Source organism: Montipora capricornis, chromosome 6 (assembly GCF_036669925.1).
Source record: "Montipora capricornis isolate CH-2021 chromosome 6, ASM3666992v2, whole genome shotgun sequence".
Lineage (NCBI taxonomy): Eukaryota > Metazoa > Cnidaria > Anthozoa > Scleractinia > Acroporidae > Montipora > Montipora capricornis.
The window spans coordinates 7,012,364-7,024,863 of NC_090888.1; the positions used below are offsets into that span (position 1 = coordinate 7,012,364).

Sequence of the window (12,500 nt, forward strand, 5' to 3'; positions counted from 1 at the left end):
ATCAGTTTTTTGCATGTAGTAACGGAAACAGTGGATAGTGTTGAACGCACCACACTTGCATTTCCCGTTCCCTTTTTTGATCAAGTACCCAACATCTTGTACAACGAAAGGCTTCAAATGACATACATTATTATGGAGTGCAAGGATGGCGCAGTGGTGAGAGTATGCGCCTCCCACCAATGTGGGCCGGGTTCATTTCACAGATTCGATGTCATATGTGGGTTGAGTTTGTTGGTTCTCTACTCTGCAGCGAGAGGTTTTTCTCCGGGTACACCGGTTTTTCCCTCTACTCAAAACCCAGCATTTAATTTGGTTTGTGTTAATTGTTGATTTTAGTTTACAGTGTCCCCAATTAATGCTCCAGCGCTAGAAGACTAGACACTTAAATAAAGTTCCTTTCCTTACTATCAACGTTTGCGGCATTCCGTTGGGATGGGGGTGCAAACAAGATCGGGGAAGGGCTCTTTTTTCTTGATCGTGAGAATTTTTTTCCCCTCTCTCCCCTCCCCACTGGATTGCGCCTGGGTTTCCAAGGATTTGCAGGGAACAGCAGGCTGAAGTTCAAGTTCCACCAAAAATCTGGGAACTTGTACGCTTGATTTCGGCTTCTTTCTTGCCTGGGGCCGGTTGCTAGAAGCATGGTTAGCGCTAACCGTTGGTTAAGGGGTATCAGAACCTATAGTTTTCCATGGTAGTTAAAGCTTGTTAGCGCTAACCAGGCTTCGAGCAACCCGGCCTGTTCGCTAGGTATCTAACAGATTCTAAAAAAAAACAAGGACACAGCAAATTCTCAAGAAAAGGGAAAAGCATTTTTGAAGTGACGAAGGCTGCCGTATGCCGCAAACGCCAAACAAATTTTTATCGTAAACCATCCATTGCAAATTTTTACGACGCTTTCGCCCTCTCGACGGAAAGTAAATTTTAATATACCAAGTGAGACCCAGAGCAGGAAGACCAATGGTGCTGCAACATCAATTTGATACCCAACTGTTCAGGTTTCCTGTTTCCCGGATAGTAATTTATATTTTTCGTCCAGTTCTAGTGTAGTCCAGAGAAGAAGATTTCGACAACTGTCACATGACAACAGAGATGGTGGCGTATTGCAAAGGTTCTCTTTCAGAACAACTTTCACGAGTGACTTGAAGACAGGAAAAAGTATATCATTAGCTGCAAACCCGTCAGACCGGAATGTAAAGTTAGATCTTTTGGTTGGCCTTTGCTCACGAGTTCTAAATCCTATAAACACTTTTCTAAATCCCTGGTTTCCCAATTTTTTTCAGAATTTTCGTCTTTGGGGGAACAGGTGTGGCGAAGTGAAAGCATTCGCCTTCCTCTAAGGTGGCCTGGGATTGAGTCCCATATTCCTAATAGCACACGTTCGATATGTCAATATTCACACATGGTTAGCTACGAGGCTTTACAGTTAAATTCAACGATTGTTTTGTTTAGAACTCCTCCTTGAGACTTATGAGACAAACAAAACAGAACTCCACCGTGAAATTTGACCATAAAGCCTCGTAGCCACGCCTTAATATTGATATATTGAACTCGCCTATTCGCTGCTTCTTCACTCGACTCCGAAAGGATTTGCTCCCGGTATTTCCCTGGTATAATAACGTTTGATTTACAGTTTCCACAAAGTAGTAGAACTCGGCCATATAAACTTGACAGACTTAACTGTGAAGTGCTTGTTTTCCACCCATATAGACCATGTGAGCATTAGCCCTACTAATGGAATTGGGTCCACACAATGACAGAGAACAACTCTGATCAGGATCGGGAATTGAACTTACGACTTTCGGGTTAGATCACCGCTGCTCTACCGACTGAGCTACAAGGTCAGACGGGAGCAGGTCGTGGGAATTAAAGATGCCAATGTCACCCCCGGTCAGAGTTTTTCTCTGTCCTCGTATGGGCCTGTTACACAGGAAATCCACACAAAGTTGAGGTATTCCACGTGTATTTCTACAGTGTCAAGTCCTCTGGCGCATTTCTATAGCAAGAAGAGTAGGAGGAGAGGAGCAGTCGTCACTCAGATGGCTAGTGCGCGGCTTTCGATGACTTCAACGTCTGTTTCTACTTTCCTCTGATCGGTGTAGCTATAGCTTTAAATATCCGTAAAAGGGAGCACTGACAGAGAGAGGGGGGTAAAAGGCGCACCGTCGGCTTCCATTGATACCAGTTTGAATTCGTAACTGAAGGAACTACCGACGTTAAATAAAGTGACTTTACCTTTACGTTATATAACAGGCCCAATTCCATTAGTAGGGCTAACGGTCACATGGTTTATATGAGTAGAAAACTAGCACTTCACACTACCCTCTAATAGTTAAGTCTGTTGAAATATAAGTGCTTCACGGCCAACTTTTGCAAAAACGTAACCCTTCCTTGTACGTATAAACTTGCGACTTGTTTTGTCAGAGTAGCCTATGTGCACTTGGGCGATGGTTAACAAACTTTAGCTGGGAGCCTGTTCTGAATCTGCCAACTGCGAAGGATAAAACGGAGGCATTCTACAACAAAGCGATCGATACCCTTATGCCCACTCAGAAGGTCAAAGTTTGCTCCTCAGATAAGCCCTGGGTGTCGAGCAGAATGAAGGCGTTGGTCTACAGGAGACAATGGGCGTTTAAGACTCATGGCAAAGACTCAGCCGTGTTTAAGATGTATCGCAAAAGAAACTTAAGTCTATAGAACAGTTTCAATCTGTATTAAGATTGCAGGATTTTCTCACGTATTCGTATAGCACATGTACAAAGGCGCGTACGAAACCTTGAACACCCTTTAATTTAAATTAAACAGCCGAAAAGTTACATGGTTGAAATGTTGCGTTTGAAGTGAAGCAATTTGAAATCATCGCAGGCTTTAAAGTATATTTCACTGAGGAATTTTTTTTTGCTCAAAAGACATTAATGTTTTAGTTCTCTGAACATTTATAAACAACTTAACAAAGGGGTAATTCTTTTTTTAAGCAAAAAAAAAAACCAGGCATACTGGTGAAAATCAGTAAATGTCGAGCAACTTTTTCAAAGGTCGAGCATTATCTCAGCACTTCTTTGCTATTTGTGAAGCACCATTTTCCAGTTTGCCAGCCCAATCGGGATAGCCCTATCGTCAAAATCATTTTTGGGCAAACTTCACAAGGCCAAAATACTAGGAAATACAAGTCACCTTAAAGCCTAATTTTTATGGATGGAAAGCTTAAATATCATAGATTTGTACTATAAAAAAATCACTTTAAATAACACCTATTAAAAGAGAAATAACGATTTTTCCAAAAGTGTTGAAAATCGCGATTTTTGGCCAAATGGCAAAAACAAACAAACAATGAAATGTGATGTACCACATGTACCACAGGTTAGTTCCCTTGCTCCTCTTTTATTCTTACTTTATATAAACAACATTTCTACTGCTCTGATAAACTGACACTAATGTCTTTTTTTCATCACCTATTCGAGATCTTGAAAAACTAAATAACAGAGAGCTGGCTAAAATTAAAGAATGGTGAGATCTAAACAAGCTCTCTATAAATATTAAGAAAACTAATTACATGATTGTTAAATCCCCTAAAAAGAAATCAGGAAACATAAATGTTAAATTACCAAATAAAGATGAAAACAGTGAAACACGGACATTAATTATATGGAGGAAAGTGTTTTACTGGGAACTAAACCACTCGTAGATTCCATACGCCACTTCATCCGCGACCCGCGTGGGGTATTTTCCATATGTCACCTTTGTGCATGTCGTATCGTTCAATGACGTCACGATTCCCGCCTTTTGCTTTTGTTGAATTGGTTTCTCATGTCGCGTTTGTTGTTTAGAATAAAAGCATGGATAAAACGGGAAATATTCAATATTTAGTCTCCATATAATAAAAAGAACATTACACGTTGGCTTGAAGATATGAATTTTATGTTCTCGTGGCGAGAACAATATCGCACTCGTTCGCTTTGCTCACTCCTGAGATTCATATCTTCTCGCCACTGTGTAATACCCTCTATGTAAAAACTAGAGATAAAAAGCTAAACTTCCGACGTTTCGGCGACCTCATGACGCCATTATCAAGGAGTTGGAAATGAACAAGTGAGTTCATAACGGCCAACACTAATTTCCATCCCTCAAACTGACATTGAACATTTCATAACAATTACACGACGCATTATGCCATGTTAATATTGACAAGCTTACCCCTCTAAAAACAATGAAAACAAGCAGAATGACAGCTTTAGTTCAACAAGAAATAGGTTTCTAAGCTATGACGCACTTATCTACGGTATTTAGGTCTAAAAACCCCGTTGAAGAAGGTTAACGTTCAATTGTTTTGCTAGGTACTATTATGCCAATACTCTAAAAATTCCGACTTTCCAGGAGCTTGTCTCGTTGGTCTAGAGGATATCGGAAACTGCAAGGTGAAGCCATCGATCCGGGTTCAACTCTTTGCCTCGCCTATTTTGAATCTTCTCAGCTTGTTTAAAATCTTTGTTTCGTTGAAGTAGATTTGAAGTCTAAAGTAGACTGTACGTCGTATAAGTTGAATAAAAAGGGAAATGTCACTTTGAGGGATGGAAAGAAGTGATGACCGTTCATAACAGGTACAAAATACTCCAAATTTGCATAAGTGGAGGAGAATAGACCAAGACTTTAGCTCGGATTGAATCTGTTTGCACGTTCAGTCGTGGTCGACGCGACTATGGTAGTGGAGAAGTAGACCAGTACTGATAGGCTTCACATAGACCTTACTCTCCATTTGGGGTGCTCGGTTTAGGAGGTGGGTGCCCATGCCGCTGTCAGTTTTAACATGGAGAAAGGATGGAATGCTTCCCTTTTAATACCTTTGTCAATTCAAGAGTCACTGACCAACGTTTGCAATGGTGCGAAATGGTATGAAATGACATGACTCGGGTAGTCATACCATTTTTATAATTAAAAAAATTTCCACAAGCATATGCATGGGCAAATTCCCACCTCCCTAGGGGTTTAAAATGCACACAATTAAGAGATCAGGCAACTTTTACACCACACACCTTTTTACCTTCCAGAAGTTTTAAGAAATCGCCCATTTCATTGAATTATTTTGCATTGGTCCAGTCCCTCTGTGACAAAATATCACAAAAATCAACATGTAAATCATTAGAGTAAAGAACTTTCCATTTGTTTGGTTCCAGGCCCTAGGAAGAGTCCATCACCCAATAGTTAGATTTACCCAAATTGTCCTAGTCCTCATTAGCGTCAGAAAAGTGTCTTTTTTTAAGCCAAGTTTTGCGGGGAAATAAACAATAAACAAATCGGCAAACTCAATGTTGTGCCCGACTTAACCCCTTTGGGAATAAAGCGTTTTGTTCCAGGAATTTCCATATCATTTCGATGTGAATGCTACATTAAAATTGTTGTAATTTCCAAACATTTCTACTTTCCTCGGTAGTGTTTAAGCTTATAGAGATTTGCCTCCCGAAACAATTAATTTGCTTATTTAGCTTTCGCCAACCTTACAGAAACACAGAAAATACACATTCCCCGAGACTGTCACTTAATGATATTGTAAATGGAAAGTTGGTATAGCAAGCTAAAGAGTATACATGTCACCTGAGAAACATACCGCAAAAGCTTGGAGTTATTTTCAAGGGCCAAAATAACAAGACGGCTAGATTCTGAGTTATGGAAACAACCATTTTACCAAGTCCCTGATAAAACTTGATTTCACTTGATTAGGTAATCAAGTGAAACAGATGCTTACAAAACAAGGCACAAATGTAAGGCCTTGAACAGTATCTTAATACTACTGAAATCTCATGGTACTTTAACTATAATTGGCATCATATCTTGTGTCTGACTGCTACTGAGGTATCAATGTTTGAATTGATTTCCATAACTCATATAATCGAGGAAAGGAAAATAACATATCGACGTATCACAGTCCACGTAAGTTTCTCACATTTTGGACATCGTTTCTAAAAAAACAAAACCAGGAAGAAAGAAACAAGTAGTGGGTTAAATGGCAATAATGAATTTCGTTCTGATTGACAAGTAAATAATATAACAATTGTCTTAATTCATTCATTTAACTGTTTGTGCTAAAGTTAATAGCAACAATTCCTATTCACTGTTACTTTGACATGTAGACTTGAAGACCTCAATAACTCACTTCATTTGACATAAGCAATTGACAATCACCGATCAGTTTGACAGTCACTCCATCATAACACGGGCTCAAACAGCTAGCTATCGGCAGGAAGCTGAAGTAGCTGACTCGGTGAATGCAGACATTATGTAATTCAGGTATTAGCCAAAGCAGTTCGAGTAAAAATATCCACTCTTGCAACCGTCTATAAAGCCATTTCTCTGTGAAGAACGTACCTGCTTCTTTCGACAAATTCCTGATTAAAAACATTTACAAAGTACAGCGATTCAGTCATTAAAGTTATATTTAAATGGCACTTACCATTCTTTTCGTGCTTGAGCTCCCCAAATTCAAAGGTGACATCATCGCCAATTAGCACAAATGGTGCCCAGTATTTCATGGCCGAATAATTCTTTGTCTCCTGAAGAGATTTCATGGCATGGTGAAGAGCTGTACTTGCACTTTTTCTATCTGCCAAGTGTTGGTAGAAACTCTCCATGAGCATCCAGGTTGCTTCATCGTCAATTGCCCAGAGTGACACCAGAACAGACCGGGCACCAGCACACAGGAAAGCCCTGGCTATTCCCACAATACCCTCAGATTTTACCTCTCCCTGGCCACTATGACGGCCACTATGACAGCAACTAAGCACAACCAGTCTTGCCTGAACGCGAACTGCTTGAACATCGCCCAACAATAACATGTAATCTTTCTCTTCAGGGATCTTGGATGTGCGTTCGGGATTTGGGGCCAAAGCAATTTCTCCAGATTCGACATCCCCATGTGCAGCAATGTGGATTAAGGCAACTGACTTCATTCTTTGCAGCACCTCAGCTTTGGTTGCATTTTTTCCTGTAAGAGGCACGGTCTGCAGAAGTTCTCCAATTATATCAACCTCTTTTTTCGCCCACGGCAGCTGTCCATGCATGGGTTCACCAGTGCCGTAAGTGACTTCGCTCAAGCACGGATCGCCTACAAGCAGCACTTCATTCTTACTTTGGAAGTTGTCAGGTGCCATAGTGATCAATTTTAAAGCGGTCAGCGAGGGAATTACACGGATCCTGACAGAGTCACTTATTGCAGAAAAGGGAGCCAGGCAAAAGTGTCCATCAGGAACAAACACTAAGTCATCACCCTGGATCAAGTCCGCTATAGGACTGACTAAGACATCATACAAGGGCTGCAAAGAGTGCACAGAAAAGCTCAAAGACTGAAAGGTTTCTTCAACACCTTCCCTACTGCTCGAAAAGTTGCTGCCTTGTCTTTCAAGTGAACGATTCTCGCATTGCAAAACGGCCCCTGCATTGATGTGTTCTAAAGTACTTTTCATCAGAGACTTGGCAGTTCCATTTTCGATTTTCTTTTGTCTAAAATGTATCCCAATATCCTTTCTTAGCAACCAGAAGCTGATCGTGTTCCCTTTAAGTGCTGTGAAAACAGTTTGTGAAGGTAGATCTTTCATAACCAAAGAGATAGTTACCTTCGTCGTAGATTTCCCATCAACGCTGTATTGCGTCATTAAAATGTCTGCCAAAGCCTGTGCTCGTCCTTGCTCAGCAGCATACAAAGCTTCATCAATCTCTCCACTCTTCAAGAGTGCTGTCCACAGAGCAGTGTACGCAAACCCCTTTGTGTCACAAAAGCTTATTTTCCATGCATCCTCTGACTGAAGAAGACGCCTAACTTCATCAAAATAATAAATGCTAAGACGATAGTAATTAAAAGATTTGCTCAAAGAGCCAAAAAATTCATGAACAAGACCAATATGATAACATGCGATTGCCAGCCCTATTGGGTCCTCCGTTTCCTGGCAAATACTAAGACCTTGATGGTGGTACTCTATGGCTTGCTTGAAATTACCAAGACTTTGATAAGCGTTGCTGAGATTGCCATAGGCTCTTCCTTCTCCGGCCCTGTCTCCTACCTCTTTTGCAATACTAAGATGTTGATGGTGGTACTCTATGGCTTGCTTGAAATTACCAAGACGTTGATAAGCGTTGCCGAGATTGGCATAGGCTCTTCCTTCTCCGGCCCTGTCCCCTACCTCTTTTGCAATACTAAGATCTTGATGGTTGTACTCTATGGCTTGCTTGAAATTACCAAGACTTTGATAAGCGTTGCTGAGATTGCAATAAGCTTTTTCTTCTCCCGCACTGTCCCCTACCTCTTTGGCAATACAAAGATGTTGATGGTAGTACTCTATGGCCTGCTTGAAATTACCAAGACTTTGATAAGCGTTGCCGAGATTGTAATAGGTTCTTCCTTCTCCGGCCCTGTCCCCTACCTCTTTTGCAATACTAAGATCTTGATGGAGGTACTCTATGGCTTGCTTGAAGTTACCAAGACTTTGATAAGCGTTGCCGAGATTGCCATAGGCTCTTCCTTCTCCGGCCCTGTCCCCTACCTCTTTTGCAATACTAAGATCTTGATGGTGGTACTCTATGGCTTGCTTGAAATTACCAAGACTTTTATAAGCATTGCCCAGATTGCCATAAGCTGTTCCTTCTCCGGCCCTGTCCCCTACCTCTTTTACAACACTAAGATGTTGATGGTAGTACTCCATGGCTTGCTTGAAATTACCAAGACTGCCATAGGCGAGGCCGAGATTGCAATAGGCTCCTTCTTCTCCGGCCCTGTCCCCTATCTCTTTTGCAATACTAAGATCTTGATGGTGGTACTCTATGGCTTGCTTGAAATTACCGAGACTATGAGAAGCATTGCCCAGATTGCAATAAGCTGCTCCTTCTCCGGACCTGTCCCCTACCTCTTTTGCAATACAAAGACCTTGATGGTGGTACCCTATGCCTTTCTTGAAATCACCAAGACTGTCATAGGCAACACCGAGATGGCCATATGCTGTTCCTTCTCCGGCCCTGTCCCCTACCTCTTTTGCAATACTAAGATGTTGACGGTGGTACTCTATGGCTTGCTTAAAATTACCAAAACTTTGATAAGCGATGCCGAGATTGCCATAGGCTGCTGCTTCTCCGGCCAAGTCCCCTACCTCTTTTGCAATACTAAGATGTTGATGGTGGTACTCTTTGGCTTGCTTGAAGTTACCAAGACTTTGATAAGCGTTGCCGAGATTGCCATAGGCTCCTCCTTCTTCCGCCCTGTCCCCTAGCTCTTTTGCAATACTAAGATCTTGATGGTGGTACTCTATGGCTTGCTTGAAATTACCAAGACTTTGATAAGCGTCGCCGAGATTGCAATAGGCTTTTCCTTCTCCGGCCCTGTCCCCTACCTCTTTTGCAATACTAAGATGTCGATGGTGGTACTCTTTGGCTTGCTTGAAATTACCAAGACTATGATAAGCGTTTCCGAGATAGCCATAGGCTGCTCCTTCTCCAGCCCTGAGACCCACTTCCTTAAAAATGGCTAATACTTCTGTGTAATTTGTTATGGCCCGATTAAAGTCACCTGTGCCCTGATAGTATCTACCAAGATTGAAATAAGCCAAACCCTTGCTTTGTCTGTCTCCCTCCTCTCTTGCAACGCTAAGCTCTTGCATATGCCGCTCCAAAATGTCCAACTTTTTATCCACCATTGCTGATAATCAAAACCAGAAAGTTTTTTTCAGAAATCTGGGGTGCACCTAGAAGTTAAATGATCGAAAAGACAATAGGTTCAATGCTCTGAGTACAGGATGCTAAACCGGCACAGCAAGATTAATTGAACAGTGAAGGAATAACTATCTTAAGCCAGTATCTCAAAAGAAAAATGCCTTTCTTCATCAGGGTTTCCGAAGGAATGATTTTGGCTAATGGAAACAGTTGTTACAGAATAAATAGTTGGGCATTTAACAGACTAAGAGCGTTTTATAGAATAATCACGGAACATTGAAAATAGAAATTCTATTATGTAAATGAGAGAGAGACAGCCTATAGAAAGGCGATGGCATCCCATTTCATCTTTCTTATCGAAAGCTAATTAAAAGTTTTTAAGATATGCTTCCCTGGCAGGAAATTTGCTGCCGGTATGTAGCTGACACCAAAAAAAAAAAAGGGGATGCCATTAAGAGTGCAATATTCAATTTTCTGAAATTGATGTCAAACTCATTTTTTATTTCATGTCTAAATCTATCCAATGTTGGAATTGCTTGTTTTTTCGTCACAATTTTTTTGTCTGGATACCTGGTTACTCCGTGTATTTTGATCCAGGGACTTTGAATGAGCTAATTGAACTGCTCACACGTTTCCATTGAGAAAGGCTGCTCGTCAGGACAGAATTGGCCGGTTTTATACCAGAGATGCATAATCCCGCCATTCAAATTATGCCTTTCCCTCTCTTTCTCGATAAGCCAAAATCATTCCTTGGGAAACCCTGATGAAGAAAGTTATAGTTATTCCCTCACTGCTCAATTAATCTTGCTGTGCCAGCTTAGCATCCTGTAGTCAGGGCATTGAAACTATTGTGTTTTCGTAATTCTCGGCGTTGTTTAAGAAAGTAGGTACGCAATGCGTACATGTGGGTAGCCACTTAGACACCGTACTACCAATGGAGTCTTAAGTATGCTGTTCGTTTTCATTTGGGTTCTAACTATTTACTATACAAGCTCTCTGCGAACTTCATTGGCTTCCCATTGCCTATCGAATCAGGTTTAAGATTTGGGTACAACGATTTGCCCACGGCATCGTGATCCGATTTGGAGAGGTAATAACAAAAATTGCGCCTGCCCACATGAATGGGCATCACACATGGCAGTGAAAGGGGACCCTTAACACCGGCTAAAACCAAACTGAAATGCAAAATTACAAACTGGAATGTTTGATTCAGTACAGTTTTAACCAATGGGAATCAAATATCAAGTGGAGGCTTATCAGTACTGAATCAGTCGACTGTCTCATACCCTCTCTGCCAATCGTAATTCTTGTGATGACAAGTTGTCTGGCTCAAATCAAACCACAACTGAAGCAGTTTTGTCCGAGCCAATGAAAAGCAACCACCTTCCAGGGTTCTCATTATTAGGGGGTAGCCGGTAAAATCTACCGCTTGTATGAGCACTTATTACCGCCTGCAAAAGCTCAGAAGTCGCTTATCCATTACAGAACGTCTAACATTAACCAAATGCTTTACCGGTTTGAAAAGGTCCCTTACCAGCTGTGCTGAAAACTAGGGAGAACCCTGTGTTCGTGCCAATTTTTTTACACATTATTTATTCTTTAATTTCTTTATGAACATAAAGCAATCTTTAACTCACCGTCAATATTGAAACTGTTCGTGACCTTCAAGCAGACAATTTTCATACCGACTGCTAAATCACTGTTTAATTTATGGGAGCAAAAATGACTTGTAATAAGGACTTGTTTCTTACCAGCCAAAACGCAGTCAAGGCATGACATGTTTTGAGAAATCCGCATTACTTATAATTTTTACACACGCGCACGGATAATTAAAGGAAAAACAGCAATTACATGTACTTACTTCGCCCGTTGTGGATGAATGTTGGCACTTGCAGGCAGATCTGGATTTGATCCCAATCAAACAAGCACCTATCAAGCCCTTAATGAACGAGCTCTTGCGATGAATTGCATGCCCCTTAGAACTTTTGTAATGAGAAACATCGACTGCTTTTCTTGCCGTGTCTTAGCGCTGAAATAAATCTAATTAGAGATCATATATCGGCAATTCAATCCATAGCTGTTGCCAAGTCGAAGTCAAATTTTTTTTTACATTGTGTAAATAATTATTTGCCTTGGAAGCCTTGCTTTAGCAGGGAACTAGAAAGGAAAAATAAAAGAACAAGCAGGAAAAAAGCTTTGAATCATTCTCTGGTAAATTCAATTATTGCGAATTGAATTACATTGTAGACATGTGCCCGTGACATTTGTGCTCGTGTTGGTGTCGTTTAAATTGGCGTGACGGATTGTTTTCCTTTGCTTATTCACTGATGTTGTCCGCTTTAGTTCCAAAAGCATATCAACAGTGATGCATATATATCTCTTTGCATATAGGTCCATATACCATAAAGTTGACTCACTGATAACTGCGTCAAGTCTCGTGGACTTGTTCAGTTGACTGATTTGTTCTGCACTGTCCTATAATCTTTATTAACCTTATTAAGAGAAATTTCTTTTTCACCTTGTCGCTCTCGTTCCCTACTAAAGTGAATCAGTTGACTGATTTCGTACAGTTATTCAAGGTAACTGAGACGCCGATTTATACCCAGAGAGCCTTCCAACTGATTCAGTCACCCGGCCGGACTTATTCAGTTGAGAGCAGCGAAAGTTACTGTGAGGCAAATCGTAGAGATTTTCCTCTGCTGTTATCCGTCATTGAGTGATTATGTCAATGACTGATTCAGTCGAAAATGGAAACTGATTCAGTTAGGTCTTCTAACTGAAACTCGAGCTCAGAAAAATTAAAAAGATCTCCAGTT

At 41.0% G+C, this 12,500-nt stretch overlaps 3 protein-coding genes across 4 annotated transcripts in view; all 3 read right to left on the bottom strand.

Moving 5' to 3' along the window:
* Positions 1-11,059, bottom strand: part of LOC138051404 (tetratricopeptide repeat protein 28-like) — a 142,894-nt gene extending 131,835 nt beyond the window's left edge. Inside the window, exons 1-2 of one of the 2 annotated variants that reach the window (XM_068897593.1) lie at positions 6,443-11,059; positions 5,013-5,951 (exon numbers count right to left, since the gene is read on the bottom strand). In XM_068897593.1, the coding sequence (XP_068753694.1) occupies positions 5,932-5,951; positions 6,443-9,668 (3,246 nt within the window). In that variant the 5' untranslated portion in view covers positions 9,669-11,059 and the 3' untranslated portion in view covers positions 5,013-5,931. Of the gene's footprint in view, positions 1-5,012; positions 5,952-6,442 lie in introns of those variants that run through there. The other variant, XM_068897594.1, reaches the window with a different exon arrangement.
* Positions 1-12,500, bottom strand: part of LOC138051400 (tetratricopeptide repeat protein 28-like) — a 301,832-nt gene that overhangs the window by 256,064 nt on the left and 33,268 nt on the right. The window lies entirely within an intron of this gene.
* LOC138051422 (uncharacterized) overlaps positions 1-12,500 on the bottom strand; it is a 253,692-nt gene that overhangs the window by 198,795 nt on the left and 42,397 nt on the right. The window lies entirely within an intron of this gene.